The sequence below is a fragment of the Eulemur rufifrons genome, chromosome 6 (genome assembly GCF_041146395.1).
Source record: "Eulemur rufifrons isolate Redbay chromosome 6, OSU_ERuf_1, whole genome shotgun sequence".
In the NCBI taxonomy this organism is placed as follows: domain Eukaryota; kingdom Metazoa; phylum Chordata; class Mammalia; order Primates; family Lemuridae; genus Eulemur; species Eulemur rufifrons.
Window position 1 is genome coordinate 19,840,505 of NC_090988.1, and position 17,676 is coordinate 19,858,180.

The 17,676-nt window shown below is 40.1% G+C and overlaps 1 protein-coding gene across 5 annotated transcripts in view; it reads left to right on the forward strand.

The window, feature by feature from the left end:
- The window catches only part of CADM1 (cell adhesion molecule 1), a 312,975-nt gene that overhangs the window by 274,370 nt on the left and 20,929 nt on the right, over positions 1-17,676 (forward strand). For 2 of the 5 annotated variants that reach the window (XM_069470880.1, XM_069470881.1), the window contains exons 7-9: positions 1,468-1,640; positions 6,274-6,348; positions 17,475-17,507. In XM_069470880.1, the coding sequence (XP_069326981.1) occupies positions 1,468-1,640; positions 6,274-6,348; positions 17,475-17,507 (281 nt within the window). The remainder of the gene's footprint in view (positions 1-1,467; positions 1,641-6,273; positions 6,349-17,474; positions 17,508-17,676) is intronic. The other 3 variants (XM_069470882.1, XM_069470883.1, XM_069470884.1) reach the window with 3 other exon arrangements.

The following is a 17,676-nucleotide window of genomic DNA, read 5'->3' on the forward strand; positions in this document are numbered from 1 at the left end:
TTTTCTCAAGAAATTGCATACAATAAAAATGGTAATTTAACTTGCCATTAAATGTTGTGAATATTCTCAGCACTTACCCCCACTGCTTGTTTCAGCTGTCAAGCAGCAGGACGTTAGGTCTGATTGCCAGGCAGACCCATTTGCCATCGCCTACAAGGAGGACATATGCAGTACTAATTTTTAAATAATTTACCGGGTTGCGATGACAAACCCATGTGTAATTAAAGAAAAATTGTAACTTCACATCCTATTTGAAAATTGGAATGCTACTTGACAGGGCTAACTTGAGGATCCGTTCATCATTAAGCACGGGTCTCTTGTCCTGTCACTGCTCCTAGAGGTAGCCGTAGGAACTGGAAGAAAGTCACTTCTGCGCTGGAATCTCTTTTGTCCTTCCTTTAAAACAAAAGTTTTCAGGCGCAATCTTAGATGTGGCCTCGATTTCATAGGAGATTGAGGGAGATGCATTAAAAAAACGAAAGCTTTAATTCAGTGAGTCTGAAAGATACTTGGTGTGTGTGCATTTTTGGCTCTGGTGAATTTTTGTTAAAATTTGCTTTTTACGGATGGATACAAATGTGGTACTTTAACTCCCCAAAACAAACTTGTCTGTGATGAGCAAGTGCTGTAGGACCTAATAAATCCTAGATGCATTCCATGGCGGTTAACCTGTGAGTCCTACCCCAAGCTTGGAGGGCTGCAGGTGCACACACGTGGGGAAAGGTCTCACAGTGTGTGGACCTTGGAGAGCCAGTCAAGAAGGGCAGTTTGCCAAGGAAGAGACAGACAAGGTGTGGACCAGGCATCAGAGACAACAGTGGCTTCTTGGCTAGGGGGAGGCAGGTTATGGGGGAGGGTTTAAGAGGAGAAGAAATGATTGCATCTTCCCGGAACCAGAAGTGATTTTTCAAACAGCAGAGGCCAGAAGAAAGTGCTTTTCAGATGTAAAAGTCCATTCCTTTTGGTGAAGCTCAAAATCCATTTAAAAATCACATGTGGCTTCTAAGGAAGTGTTAGGGTATTAGTAACCATCAGATGAATGCATGTATCACTAGCCAAGAACTTGATTTTTTTTTTGTCCTAATTAATGAGATGATTAACACTGGGTGAGCTCTATCCTGTCTGAGTTGGTGTGAAACCACACAGCAGGGCATATAAATAGGGCACATGGGTTTATTTGCTGATTTGTTGAAGATGAATTGGAAACTAGTAAGACTCCTGCTTGTGGTCTGTTCAGAGTTTTTCAACACCTGGTTGTGGTTTTTTTTTTTTTTTTAAATTTGTATTCCAAACAGATTTTTGGAGACTTCAGGGTTGTAATTCCATAAACTTAAAATATCTCCAGTAGGTCCTCTTTAATTGTGTCACCCTGCATGTGATTCATTTAACACGTGGGTGAGAAGTTTGATGCAGACGTCTTGGTGGGAAATAATAATGCAACTTGTCTTTCTTTCCTTTCCGCTGCAGGCCTGTGATGGTAACTTGGGTGAGAGTCGATGATGAAATGCCCCAACACGCCGTACTGTCTGGGCCCAACCTGTTCATCAATAACCTAAACAAAACAGATAATGGTACATACCGCTGTGAAGCTTCAAACACAGTGGGGAAAGCTCACTCGGATTATATGCTGTATGTATACGGTACGTGAGAAGATAAAATGCTCTTCTGCTAGAGTCATTCACGTGTAGCTACTACTTGTGATTCACTCCCAAAGCTTTTGGTCAAATTGAAAACCAGAAACCGATTGGTTTCCTTCAAGAACTTGCAGAAGCCTGGCCTGAGGTGGACCCTGGTGTCTCCACCTGGGATGGCAGTGACTTTTCCTCTCTCCCTCTAATCGTGGGGATTTCCCACCAGATGACAGTCCCTGGTCATGCTGAGGAGGAAAGCTGTGTCCTCGGGCACAAGCCATGGAGATTATGTGAGAAGTAATGACTGAGAGATTCAGCCTTACCAATTAGTGGCTTTTCAGCTCAGAAAGTTTATTCCCAGTGGTATTTTTCTGATACCTGGGCTAACCTTTCTCCTGCTTTGATGAGCAGAACTATCCTATTTTCAGCATGAAGCTATTAAATTCCAAAAGATACTGCAAGCCAGTAAATACTCAGAACAAATACAAGGTCTTTGGTTGCTACACAAACCATCTATACCTACTGCATTGAACACAAAAGCCTTTTTTTTTTTTAAATTTGTCTGTTTTCTTAGTATCTTTTTATAGGATTATTAAAACGTAGCATCATGAATTTCATTCTTTAATCAACAGACATTTATTGAGCATCTACTACGTTGCAGGCATTTTAAACTTATCTCATCTCTCATTTATATCTTATTGCTGATTTTGTGTGTGGTGAATATTTTCTATTTAGTTGAGGAGTGCATGCCCTCTCTAGTTTTCTGATATCATCTTATGATATCAAATTTAGTCTCTTCTGTCCAAGAGTTTAGTTAGTTTTATATCAAGAAAAATAGTCATGAACTGACATGACACAGAATGGGTAACCAGATACATCAAAATTTCAATGTGTTATAAATATTTGAATGTGTATGTGACAGGGGGCATTTCTTTCTTCGTGTCAGTAGTGTAAATAATCTAAGTATATATGAATGTATGCATAGACACATAAATTATATACATACGGAATATCTACACCATAATTTCTTAGAACCTGGGTACTTTCCTTATGAAGAAAATGGGAGTGTCAGTCTTTTTAATCAAGTAGAAGCATGCTTTATACCATATCTATGTGGATTTTAAAATATAATCCTTAACCTATACCTGAGGGGTTTTTCCCCTTAGCGTAATGCAAAATTAAAAGATCATGTCTAATCACGTTATTTGTAGACTTCTGAAATATGTTTTCTTTGCACACTCCCAACACTGTCCATGGTTCACACGTAATGACACTAATTCTCCCCAGTAGTTAAGGAAGTCCACGAAGGCTCTTCCGTGTAGGTGAGAGGGGGCAGCAGGCCCCGTTTTCAGTTGCTGGGACGCTGAGCCGCCTCTGCTCAGACCGTTCAGCAGGGGTGGAAGGTAAATTCCTCCCTTTTGTGTCTGCCTGTGCCCTCTCCACACCACGGGCTGTGCCTCTTGGGAGTCCCCTACACTGCTGTGGCCCGGGTTTACGGACTTTCCGTCCAGCTCCTTTTATAAGCTGCAGATTTTAAAGAGCAGTGACCAGTCTATTTCTACCAGTCTATTATATGCTTTCTGATTCAGAAGACTAAGTTATTTGGAAAAGCAGCTTTGATTTATTGTACCTACTGTTCCTGCATCTCAAGATGAGAAGCGGTTTGTGCATCTGGTGGACAGATAGTTATATTTGAATAATTTTGGATAGTAGCTCACAGCTAGCATTTATTGAGTGCTCACTTTGTCCCATGCCCTGTGGTGACAGTTTTACATTCATGATTTCATGTAATCTCTACAATAACACCATGAGGTAAGCATTATCATCATCCCATTTTACAGATGATAAAATGAAGTTTAGAAAGGCTACAACTTTGCCCAACTTCACCAGGTTACTAAATATGTTTTAGAAGCATGACACTTTGACTCTAAAGTCCACAGCAAAGTTTTTCTTTGTAAATTCTCTTATTCTCACTGCTTTCCAACAGAACAGTTCCCTCCAATATAAGACGGTCCTCTTGGAATAAACTCTCTGACCCAGAGTGCATTATTTGAAAGCCAAGAAACATAGAGACCCACCTGTTTAGGCAGGGACAGCTACATACACCTGTCCTCCTAGCCCAAGATCGTGCACCTCTCCTTGTCTAGGGATTTGCTAGATCTGCAGTATACTTACCTACCTTCCTTAATGGGTACTACTAGCAATATTTGGAATGATAGGCTAGAGTAGTAACCTGAGGTATTACTATTAAATATCCTAGCAATTTGTGAAGGTAGTGGGTGGATTATCTTTCCAAAGATTATTTATTGTATCACAGTAATCTTCGAAGTACTTTACGAACTAAAAGTTGACATGCCTCTAGGATGTTGAATTTTCTAGAAGCAACTTCTATATATGAAGAATCTAGCTGGTTAGTGCCTGGGCCTCAGTTGGTTTTGTTCTTTTAGCCTCTACGTGTCAAACACAGCTCATTAGCTCAGACTCCGAATTTTCTTGTATAATGGCCTTCCGTTGCTCTTCCTGCTACAGATGATCTAAGCACTGAGGTGTTATACCTGTTAGTAGAATCTAATTCATTCAGGTCACTTGAGTTAGATGTGAAGGACAACAGTGGCCCCAGTAGTGATAAAGATAATTCAAAGTGTGTGATTGTCACAAAGTCAGAGGGACCGGTGACCTTTCTCTAAAGTCTGTGCCCTCGTTAGTCTGGTCCACCCACCCCTTGGTTCATAATCATATTTTCAAATCACCTTCAGGTCCACTTTTCTTATATTGTGGACATCACACACCTATGCCAATACTTTTAGAAATAGGTACAGAAATAGGATTATAGGATAACAAGGGGAAGTCTGCCAGGTACAAATGTTCTTTTTCGATGGTAAATATTATAATTCAGGAAAAATAGAAAAACCACATTAACTAACCCCACGCTGGGCCACAGGCACCTCTGCGGGTGCAGTTCTGTTGTACAGTGGAGGGAGCAGGTGTCTTTAGTGCCGGGCATGAGGGTCAGTGCACCTGCTCCATCTGTGTCAGCACCCGCACCTGCAGCAGGTATGTAGGTGCATCCAGACAAGTTGCCAGATCACAAAATGCTTCCCCACCTGTGGCCTCCATAAAAAGTGCGAAGGAGCAAGACTGAACATACCACCTGAATTACAATATTTCTCATCCTATTGTTCTTTTTAAAAGGTAGTTTAAAATTACTTACTTAATCATCTCTACTTCTTGGAGGAGAATGAGATTTCTTTTGTTTAATGGGATCCTTTGTGGACTCACGTGAGGCTGCTTTAAACAATACCTTAAACTAATTGTGTCCCCAACTTAAAGGAGCAGAGTCTCCCTAAAACAGAGCAGTTTGCTCTCTACTCCTCCCTATCAAATCCGTCCAGGTGTGTTTGTGTGAGAGAGGCAGCTTGTGAGGAAAATTAAAACCTTGGATTATTGATCAGTGGTAGGAATCATTTTAAGCAGACTTACCAAGCAGCAAAATAATGTTTTCATAAACTTTCGGGAAGTTGTACCAAACCCAATAAAGGTGCAGTATATAATTAAAGTTTTGATGTATTAATTAGACAATCTGAGAGCTCACTTGAAGATAAAAGGACACCAGATGTGTCAGGGAGAAAAAGTTGACGTGCTTTAGATAAAATTTAAAATCAAAAGCTTTCAAATCATCTTATGCTCTATTATAGCAGAATGATTGCTTAGTTCAAAGTCTTGCTGACAATTTAGCACATTCAGTTTGATCATTTGAGCTTCGAATTTTTTTTTCTCTTTCATATTTGCCCTTCCCTTGTCTCCAAATAATTTTTGAAATGATAGAAGAATATACAGTATATCAAATATCTGACAGAGGGTTCCCTATCGGGCTCCTGGCTTTGAGGGTCGAGCCTCGGTTATATTTAGTTCTCTTGTTTACAAGATAGAAAACGTTCTTTCAGTTTTATCACTGTAGTCCACTTAGGTCAAGCTTTTAACATGAGCAAAGGCAACTTATTAATATTTATAAGTTGTAAAATTTATTGACTTTTAAAAAATAAAATCTCCGTAAAATCTCACATGCCTGGAACTTGATATTTAGTGGTGACATTCTCTCTTCTTTGTATTTATTACAAGTATAGAAGTAGTTTTGCTTCCTGCTGGGATGTATTGATGGAGAATAATGAAGTTAACAGTCCTAGAGAGCAAGTGTGCAGGGCACACTCATCCTTGGCTCATACGAGCCCTTTAAATAGAGCAGCACCATCTCCTCCTCCTTCCTCCCATCTGTAAAAGTATAAACGAAATGACAGCCATTGTACCCTCTTGGTGTGGAGCTGATTCAACCTCACCTTTGAAATCTGGTAGGGGAGAGGAGTGTCATATGTTTTGATTTTTCTCCTCCCTTCTCTACTTCACTTCTCCTCATCCCTAATTCACTTCATTAATAAAAAATCTCTTTCTTCTTTTCTTAGCTCTTCCAACTAAGGCTCTGGGATATAATTACAAGACATAAATCTTCAGGGAGAGAGAACTTTTGGGTTTAAAGGGGGAAGTCATCAAACAAACATCTCAATGTCCTCATGCCTTTGTTTTGTCATTACTGATCATTGTTGTGTTCAGCATTGTGGGTTTGATTTTCCTTTTTTTTTTTATCCAGATCCCCCCACAACTATCCCTCCTCCCACAACAACCACCACCACCACCACCACCACCATCCTTACCATCATCACAGGTATGGTACCTTCATTACCATTGAAAATGTCCTGAATGTATATTGTCTTTCTGGTATGTATAAAAAGAAGCCTAAAAGTTCCCTTGAAATCCCTGGAATTTTATTGTTCCTTTGGAACTCCAGAGACATTAGGTACTATGTTCTTAAGTTGAATCTGAAGGACCTCAGAAAATCTTTAACCTCCAAGCATTTAACAGTAGATCAGATATTTTGCAGCTTATGCATAAGGGAGTTCTTTTTTAAGCATCGACGTTCAAAGCCAAATGGTAGGAAAAATGGCAGCCTGGCTACTAGAGAACACGCTGATAGCCTCTGCTTAGCCACGGTTGCTGAAATGGTAAGTATTGTGGCTGTGGATCTTGTCCCTGTTTTAATTTCATCTCGATCCATGGGAAGGAAAATACACACACCTGACTTGAACATGCCTATGTGGCCATGCTCCAAGATGCATAGTCATCCTTCCTGCTCCGGAGAGTACCTGCTGACAGTGTTGCCACCTGTTTGTATTGCCGGGATAGTCACAAAAGATCAGAGGGAGTCACTGTCTTTTCCATGCTGAGCACTCACATGCCCCTCCCTGGCCTCAGTCACATGTTGGAGGAGCGCAAAAGGGGATACAGTGGTTCTGTCTCCACAATTTTATCCCTTTGGAGTGTCTGAAACTCTTATTCAGCATGAGTTTCGCTGTCTCTTATTCGTGACTGTCATTGAGGGAGGTGGTGTGCCATCCGGCCCTTCCTGGTATCCAGTGGTGCTCTCTGTTGCTTGACGTTGCTTGTCTAGGAGCCGTGGAGTTCCTTCTGCCCACCGGAGTAGGAAAGCTTGTGGCCGCACTATGTCACCTTGACATGCAGGATTTCCTTAGATAAGGCCGTCCCCAACCACTGTTTACAGGGACGTACCACGGAAACAGGTAAAAGGAATTATTCTGTGAGGAAAAAAAAAAAAAAAATCTCTTGAAAAAGCAACTTTTTCACTTCATTCCGTTATCTGGCGACACTGCAAGGGCTCTGGTACCCAGTGTGCCCCGATACACAAACCTGTTCGAACACTGGATATTTTGCTCCTCACTCTTCGTGGTCAGCTCCCCCTTTAGGGCCCTAGATGCAGCAGCTGTCCTTCACATTGGCGTTCTAGAGACATTTTCAATTTCATAGCAGTCGGTTGGATAGAGATGACAAAAATTCAAAGTGTTCATTGAAAGAGGAGGCCTCATCAGTTGATGGAATATAACAATAGATTGTCTAATCTCAGTTTTCTGCATCTTTCTACCCATTACAGTGGAACAAAGAAAACCCTTATTTAAGCCACGATTGAGGATTTTTCTCAACATTGGTCACGAAACCATCAGTGCCAGCACTTCATTTTCAATCTTCTGAAAATCCATCAATTGGTTTTTGTGTCTCACTCTAAGCTCAGCCCCATCCAGGCTGCTTCCTAAATGCTTGTCTGTGTGTGTTTCTGTTTTAGCTTTTTGTGACTTCCTTCTGCTTCTTAAGTAAACTCAGCTCGTTAGCATAGCGAATCAGCTCCTCACAGTGAATCAGTTCCTCCGGTTTTCTCTGCCATTCATAAGCATAGCAAAGGTGCTCCTTCCTAACTCTGATTTCCAGAGCCACCAAGCTCTCCGCTTGTCTCACTAAGACTAGGTCCTTACCTTTTCTGATTTCTTACCTCTTACCCAGTTGGTAAACTGAATTAGGTTTGTGCTCTTCTTATCAGGTTTTCATAAAGTTTCCTGTAAAAGGCCCTTTGAATGTCAGCATAAATTACATCACCTAATTCCCCGCTGCCCTGTGTATGTTAACCCTTCAGGAAAACCATCAGCGGTCTGTTTTGTCTTTGCAGAGGTTGCCCAGGTATGAGCTGGCCTTTATTACCTCTCACTGTAGAAGGTTCCATCCAGGTAGCTATCCAGGTTTACATCTTAAGGCAGTGAAGGCCTTATTCACTGAGTGTATAAACACCACATTTCTTTTTAATATGGAACAACACTTTTCATTTGTGGCTGGCCTTCTCGGTAGCTGGGGCTTTTATTTTTTTTAAGACCTTTCTTAACACTCCCCGAACTCCTCCCCCCTCACAATCAATCTCAGCAACTCAGCAGAGTCGCTTCAGTTCACAGCTCTTAATCCTTCACTCCAGACTAAAGCTAATCTTACGTCCTCAAACAGCTACAACTCACTGTTATCACAGTTGCGACTGCAGAGACTCCATTTAAGAGGAAATTTTGAAAATAAACAATGCTATATTTCTGTCCACATCAAAGGTAGCCCTGTCCACATCAAAGGTAGCTTGTCTTTGCTCTGCCTCTCGGCTCCTGGCCTCTCAGCTCAAGGTAATGTAAGATGATCTCATAGCATGCACTTTAGCCTTTCTACACACAGAACACATTTGCGGGAATGAATGGCCAGATTCTCCCTGGCACACCCAAGAGTAGTTAAAGTAAAATTGCTACTAAAACAACATTGCCGAATCCGTTGCCTTAATGGATGTGATCTTCTAGACTTACTGTGTCTTAACAAGCAGTCTTATATATATTTATCTTGCCCAGAAAGTACACTTGTAGAATTTAACATTTGCTCCTTTCTCCAAACAGATTAAAGGTTATGGAGCTGAATGATTCTGTGTCCCATTTTAAAGGTCCAGACTATCCCCTAGATTTAGATTGGTTCCTAAAAATCTTCCAGACTGAATCCTGACAAATGGATAGCTAAATTAATTTCCACCTCTTCTCTCTTGCACTGTTTGGTACATTACAGCCACCATTAGCCTTAAAAGCTTCGATAGCCATGTCCAGTGACAGTAACATAAAGCCTGAGCTTGGAAAAAAAAAAAAAAAGAAGTCCACAGTCATCTATTTCTTTTCTCCCAGTCAAATGCAATAACTGAAACCCATTCCCCAGGTCAGAGTTTCATTACAAGAAAAATGTACACATGCAATAGAAATATATTTTTAAACTCAAAAAGTCATAGTCAATTTCCGATTTCTCTGAAAGGAAGTGTTCCGGTGTTATCTTTTATCTTCCATAACCGGGATAATCAAATTGTTCCCCTTGTCAGGGAGGCAGACCGGCATTCTGCTCCGAGTCACCTGACTCCCTCAAAACATGTTAAAGCTTCATCCTGGAGACCCTTGAAAGAGAAGAATTGTAAACCCAGTCTGACCGTCTCCTGTGCCCACCCAGACTCATAGCCCTCATGTATGGGATGTGCAGGGCGCTTGCTCCATGCCTGCCCTGCATGGAGCGAGTCTGGTGGGTTCCACGTGGAGGCACACATCTCGGGGGGCCTTACTAGGGAGAAATGTTTATGGTCTCTAAAGTCCTGAAAGGCATGCAGACAGACGGTCCCCAATTTATGATGGTTCACCTTAGGATTTTTCTACTTTACCATGGTGAGAAAGCGATACACATTTAGTAGAAACTGTACCCGTACAGCCATTTTGTTTTTCACTTTCAGTACAGTGTTCAATAAATTACATGAGATCTTCAACACTTCATTATAAAATAGGCTTTGTGTTAGGTGATTTTTGCCCAGCTGTATAGGCTTATGTGATATTCTGAGCACATTTTAGGTAGGTGAGGCTTAGCTGTGATGTTCAGTATGTTACGTGTATTACATGCATTCTCAACTTAGAATGAGTTTATTGGAACATAACCCCATTGTAAGTTGAGAAGCATCCATAGTTAATGTCACTTTGCCAAATCAGCATTGTTCTGGCTTTACAACTATTAAGCCATTAGAATTTCTTTGCAAATAAAAAACAATTTGGGGGATAAAATAGGCTTGGGAGCCATTCAGAGCCGAGGCTTAGCCATAGGCTCTGACCATACATAATTTTTTTTTTTTTTTTTTTGAGATAGGGTCTCACTCTGTTGCCTGGGCTAGAGTGCAATGGCATCATCATAGCTCACTGCAACCTTGAGCTCCGTGCTCAAGCGATTCTCCTGCTTCAGCCTCCTGAGTAACTAGGAACTACAGGTGTGCACCACCATGCCCAGCTAATTTTTTAATTTTTTTTGTAGAGATGGGGGAGTTTCTCGCTATGTTGCTCAGGCTAGCCTTGAACTCCTGGCCTCAAGCAATCCTCCCACCTCAGCCCCCCAAAGTGCTAGGATTACAGGCAGGATCCACCACGCCTGGCCAATTTCTGTTTCAAGTATTGCTATTGGCAAGCCATTCTTTCTTTATCATGTCAAGTTGTCCATGTGGTTTCATTCACGAAGATATATGCTATGATATGGAAGCACAAACTGCATAATTTATATTGCCCGTGGAATCCTTTGTTAAAAGACAGAGACAGCCAGCCATTATCCCGGGTAAGAGGCCTTCATGTAGATTCCTTCAGAAAGTAGAAGAAAAATCTGCTGCCATACTAGGGTGGGTTGTTTGTTCTGTCTTGTTTTTTACTTTCCTTGTAGTTAGCTGACTTTGGGTCTTAGGTATATATAAAAGTACCTGTTTCTGTGTTTATTGATAGCTTTAGCCCCTGTCTCCCAGTTGGATCAAGCTTTTTTCCTGTAATCATCTTAGAAAAATGTTTTGTGTTTCTCTTCCTAGTTGATGTGAATATTGTATTGTTCCTGCCCGGTTGCATCTGAGTTAGATGCTTGATGGAGAATACCATAGGAAGGACTCAGCACTCGGTTTTAAACACACAGCAGCTTCCATAGAAAATTCAGGCCGGGAGGAGTTCAACCTGTAGGTCACACTATACATGTGACTGTCATAAATTAAAAAATTAAAACCACCTTAGAATGAGAAATGAATAGCTATAGGGCCAAATTCTGAAACACATTTAAAAATCCTTTCATAAGAATGAAGTAGGTCATTTCTAAATGAGTTTTCCTCTTTTTTAAAGTACGCACCCAATTAAATATTTTGTGTTCCTTGGAAAAGAAAATAGCAAAATTTTTTTCTTATTGGTGTCTAAGCACTCAAAAAGCAATATACCTTGGAGAAAATGATTCCTGCCCCCAGGCCTACGTTATTATTTTTGTTTTCATAGTCTGATGTCATAAGCTTTTTGTGTGTGTAATGTGGATGAGATTACTTAAATAAAGAAGGTGGGCATAGCCCCTCTCCTTCAGTGATATTTATAGAATATGCCAAAGTGGGGAAACTCAACAGCAGAGCACACGTTCTCGATTTCTTAGGTACGAAGGAAAGTAGTACACCTGTGCTTAAGACCAAATCTGTGGCTTGATCATCTAAATTATAGTAGAGAGCTTTTATAATTATAATAGAGAGCTCCACACAGAGCTGTCTGTTCCCCAGGATCTTAGCTTCGTAAGCCCTGCTCTGTGCTGTTCATATTTGCGTGGTACAAGGGCCGGTCTGATTTTAGCCATACATTTAACAAATATTGGGCACCCATAATATGTACAACACTGTGCTAGTGCCTATGGAGACAAAAGTCTCTCTGAACCCCTTAAAATATGGTTGAAGAAATAGGTTATACACGTTAGAACTCAGTAGGAGACACTGTGCAGTTGGGGAGATTCAGTGACACAGGCAGAGGGTGCCACTGAAGACACAGGAGAGCATCACAGTGGACTTTGGTCTATTGCATCAAAGAATGGGTAGAATGTGGCTAAGAGAGGATGGCATTTTGGAAATCAAGCATGAAAGTCCAACATTACTTCAAGCATCTATCTTCAGTGTGTGTGTGTATTTGCATGTATTTATGTTCTAGGCATAGATTAAGCCACTGTTGCTAGGAAATGTACATCTTCATCCTAGAATGTTTACTAAATTGCCTTTTTTCTAGAGTTGGCATCTACTCCATTGAGACTGTTTTTCATTTGTCATGTATTGAATACTTACTGATATGGCAGTATGCCTGGTGACAAGAATATTATCGGGGCACTAGTAACCACTCCTGAGCCACCTTTGGTATAATGAGACACCTTTTCAAGTTTTTGCTCTAAACAGTGCATGTCCATTTTTTTCCATACTATCTTGTCTACATTTTTATTTTGCTGATGGTGGTAAACCTATTACAAATAGCATCATAGCCAACCAGCTTTTGGCCCATATTCATTCAGGAGGGAATGGAAGAAATTAGAATACTACAGTGATGAAGGTCACCTGATTCCACATTTTTTTTAAAAAGAATGAGAGACGGAACATGAGTGAGATTTTTTTTCTAGTGTTTCTATCATAATTTCCATAATTTTATGCCCTGTATTTAAAAAATAATCCTGGAGATAAAGATGTGACATATTTCCATACTAAAGATCTATCAACAATGCAAATAAATAATATCATGAAGGCAGTTTTCTCAAGACTAGAAAAAGATACTTGGAGCTGTCTTGGTAGTGGGATACAAAGGACTTGGCAGGAAGGACCCAGCCCTCCTGTATGTAACACAAGAATGAATATTTGCTAGGACTTAGGGAGCCTCTTCCCTCTCTCAATCACCACCCTCCTTTCAACACCCCCTCTTCCTCCCCTCCCCTGTGCCTTCCCCCTCTCTGTCCCTTCTTCCACCTGTATTCACCAGCAACATGATACAGGAATTGTTTTCCTTGTTAAATGAAACCACTATACAGATTCCTATTATTTTACAGAACATCTGGTTTGCAAATGGAAAGATCTCAGGGGCACAGCAGCACTAGTGAACAATTCTGAAGAAGCCTTTAACAAAACTTGAAATTGCTTAACCAAAAAAAAAAAAAAAAAAAATCAACTCTCCTTCCTGCTGTTGTGTGGCATGCAATCTCTTCACTCATAGGGAAGATGACATTACAAAGTAAAAAAGAGCTTTATTAGAGCTCTCCTATTTGAGCCTTTTACCTTTAGTTCTGTTCCTATCCACTTATACCATCCCTAAGAAACGAGAGTTTAATTAAAGAATAACATAGGTGGAAAGAAAATTAACCAGGAAACCTGTAGAAAATAAATTTCAGAGTTTAATTTTCCAGCACTTATTTTTGCTTTCAATAGATTTCAAATAAGTTGAAAGAAAAAGGGGGGAAAAACTCCTATATTTAATATATATTGGCCAGCACAGCACAACTATGAAAATAAAATTGTCAGGGGAATACCTTGCCTGCCCTAGTGTCTAGATTTAAAGCACCTCCATAACACAAACTGAAGGGGAATTCAATTAAGAAAACCCATTGGCTTCTTATTGACTTTAGTTAAGGAAATAAACTGGGGGAAAGTGTATTAAAATATGTCTGGACTGCTTAGTATGCTTTCATTTAAGCTTATGACAATCAAAATGGGAGAATTTAAATTCTTTACAATTAAACTCTGCTTTCGAGTAGATTGGGTTCTGTGGGTTAGTACACCGTGCATTTTTTAATGTACACCCTACTCACACACACCCCAAAACACAGTCTCGCGGTGAATCTGTGCACTGTCAAGTAGAAACACCACAGATCAATTGGGGAAGAAAAAGTATTTTAGGTTGTGAATTTAATTTTGTTCTAGGATTTTCATTTTCATTTATGGCACCCGTTGTGTTTGAAACCATGGACCAATTTATGGATTAGTTTTAAACCCCCAGTCTGTCACACTCAATGAACAATTCTAAGTTGGAGAGAATCCATATGAAAGGATTAGAATATGCCACAGTGGAGCTTACACATGACTGTTTCAACTAAATATTGCCCAGCTGCCTCCTGTGCAGTCTTTTTCTTTTTTTTTTTTTTTTTTTCCTACTTGGTTAAATGGCTAACGTTTCTAATTTTACACATTGTCAGACCTTTTTCATTTCATAAATATGCTGTAACATGAAATGTAGGTGAAGTGTCATTTATTCAAGATAGGATGCCATAAACTTTTCTAGGACTGGGAGACTAAGAAGTCAATATTGAGAAAAATGTGCATCTTTCCAATAACAGTGCAGGGCCTTTCCTTGAATACCTTGTTTGATTATACTCATAAAACAGCCAGAGAGTGACTATTAAGATCGTACATACTTACTGGATTTTCAAGAACATGGGATTGGTTTTTTTTTTTTTTTTTTGGCCATATAAAATAAATGTACAATAAATTTGCCCTCATTGTAATTAAAATGAAAATAGAGACAGTGTCTTAGATGGGCCTTTTAAATTTCATAACCCAACACTACTATAAGTCCAGCTCAACTTTTTGTGACTCATTTTTCTCAGGCCTAGCTCAAAGGTGATTTTTTTAAGGCAGTGACAAAATGAGTTTTAAAAAAGCCTTTTGTTAGGGCAATTAGACACTCTCATTTTTCAAGCTGATTCCAGCATTTATCACTTACATTGGAAATTTAGTGTTTGCATTTTGCCTATGCACTTAGAATGTTATCTAACAATATGGTGACCCCACAAGTTGATTCACAGGGTGGGCTTGCACGTTTCTCCAGTCTTCTGATTAAGATACCCTAATACATGCCACTTCACAGAGTTACGCTCACTCCAGAGCCAGGGTGTCTGTGGTTTCCGCACAAAGTCATAATGCAATTATGAAGGAGAATTGGACTCTGTCATAGTGCTCTCCTGCGGGGAGCACAAAGTCACTTCTAAGGAATTTTTTCTTAATTCTTTACTTGAAATAGCCTCTGTTCAAGTAGCATACCAGATGCTCTTAGAGAAATGGAGCCAGTGACTCCCCAGATACACCTTCAATCTTGTTCTAAATGTTGTAGCCAACCTGCGTTTCTGCTCCAGTCTCCTGCCCCGTTGCTGATCATGGGTTTTGCCATTTCCAGCTGCAGTGACCCTGTTGTTTGACTTGAACATGTGTTTGCTTTTAATTGCTTTAGAATGTGTTTTTCCTTCTCAATATCCCTTTTTCCTCCCCTTTTGGGTGCAATTGATGGATTTCCCATCCCCAGAATGGGGTAGCAAGATGCACGGTGAATTTCCTTTCGTTGATTTTCTAGTACCTACATAGAAGCTGATGCATAGCTTCACTTGGTTTAATTTCATCTTAAAGCTGACATTATGTTGTGATGTAGGAAGACAGTAAATTGGGGTCATTGGTTAATGTTCAGATATCATTTTTGAGGACTCTAACCCTTAGGTTTTACTCTACTTCCTTTCTTTCACTTTATACTAATTATTTAGCTGGTGAAAATAAGGCATATTAGAAGTACTACTACAAAAATAATGAGCCAAAGTGTTTATTGCTTTTTTTTTTTCCATTTTGGAAAGGAGCCAATGCCTAACCCTAAAATGTATTAACATGCATATAAGTGTTTCTGTACAAATGTGCATTTGATTTTGTCCCTCAAATTTAAAGTACTGTGAACTAATGCTGAACTTGGATATTTCAACTGAGACGTGTCACCTGTGTCAGGACAATCTGGAGGTTCTGGTATCTTTCAATTGTACAATTTTCTGTATTGTTTTTTACCGCTATTTTATGCACACAGACTTGACTTGTAAGTATCTTGTTCTTATGCAGTGTATTTTATGTTTTCTTTCCTTCATCTATTCTTCGGAAATTCAGCTCAGTTATATTAAGCTGCATTGGCCTTTCAGATTTCTGGTTAACTCTGGCTCCTTAGAAGAGTTCTAATTTTTGATGGTACAGAATCCTGAGGAAAGCATGCCAACTGAAGGGGAACGCCGGTGTGAATTCATGTGTCATATTTATAAATCAGAAGCACCAGGCTCATTTGACCAAATAAAAGTTATGTTTGAAGTTCCAGTGCATTTAAACATTGCCTGTGTCGAGTCTGAACGAGTCTTTTGGAATCTCCAGAACTCATGAAAACAGTTACCAGCTAAATAGCTGCATTATTTAAAAAAAAAAAAAAAAAAAAGGACAGGGAACTACTTGCAGTTTTAACCCAGAATCCCACTTCAGCTACCAGCTTTTGTCTAGAGATGACTAGCTCTTGTCTACATATCAGCATTCCTTTCTTGCCAGAAGGGGAGTGTAGAAAGAACACACTTGAGAGGTGTAGAACTCAAAATGAAAGCATGGCCAGGTGGGCTGTCGTTGGAATGAAGTTGGTTGACACGAAGAGTGGTGTTAAAACGACTCTGGAAAAAGAATCTCATCCTGCATTTTGTTAGACATTTATCCCATTCCTCTCTAGCCAAAAAGTAAAGAGAAAATTCCTCCAGCCCCTTGGAAGAATTTTCTGTGAAAAGGAGCCAGTACAGAGGCCTGGTTTAGAAACCTGGTAGAAGAAGGAGAAAACTTGAACAGCATCAGAAATAGAAGAACAAAGAGACAAACAACATTTTCTTCCACAGCAAGTTCATCTAGCAAGGAAAAAAATAACCACACTATCTCCTAATCCAGCCGCGAAGACAGGACACGTGGCAGCTCACAATGGTGAACGTGGCTCTGAACTGTGAGCAAAGGGACGGCTGGATACTTAAATTTTTGGAATGTCGTATGATTAGAAGTAGCACTTGGCAGATTGTGTGGACTTGGATGTTCTCATGAAAGGTTCTGCTTTTAGATGGTAACAGTAAGAGCTGCAGAGTGAAGAACGAGCGTGTGTATGTGTGTGTGTGTGTGTATACAGAAACTAATCTGTGAAAACCTTGAACATGTTCATTGCCATGGCCTCCCAGTTAATTGAACTTTCCAGCTAAACTCTGCTGAAATCATACGCTGAATGGAAAACTTAAAACCTGTGTGTTCATCTACAGGCATCTGAGCGTAAGCAATAAAAGGATCCTAAAAGTGCGATTTGATTCAGTGATGCTTAATTGGCAGCCAAGAAGCCCAAGAGCTTGGGTGTGTTGGGTTAAAACAAAGGCAATGTTTGAATGTATGAATCCATTGTTTAACCAGCCTTCCGACTGAGCTTTTCTGTCGCAGTCCTGAGCCTCGATGCGTTATGAGCCATCTACCAGCCACTGAGTTTGCACTGGTGTTTCTCATCACTTTGCATGTTCCCTGACTATTGACTAGCAAATATATGTGTCCTGGCAAGACCCCCAGAACCAAAGAATTTACTGTTTTCCTCACTGGCTCGCAGCTTTGAGCTCAAGGCATGTCTTAAAACAGTGCAACTCACTTCAAATGCTTTTTGCTTTTCATTTATTATTGCTTGTCACGCGATGTTCTTTGAAAGCTTGCTCATATATTATCTGTTCCATTTTTTTCCATTTTCCCTTTTTTTGCATGCCGTTCCTCCTGTTTCTTCCCTTCCTCCAATCCTCTGTTCCCGTCTGTAGACACAACGGCGACGACAGAACCAGCAGTTCACGGTTGGTATCACATTACTGTTTATCTACTTTCTCAGCGCTGCTGAGAGGCAAGGCAAGCCTGGGAAAAAAAGAAATGTAGTCTTCAAGGGAAATCATGTTTCAAGTAGACTGATCTCATAAATATACTATAATTTTTTAAGGCTTGAAAGGGTGTCAAGTCTTGTCATTT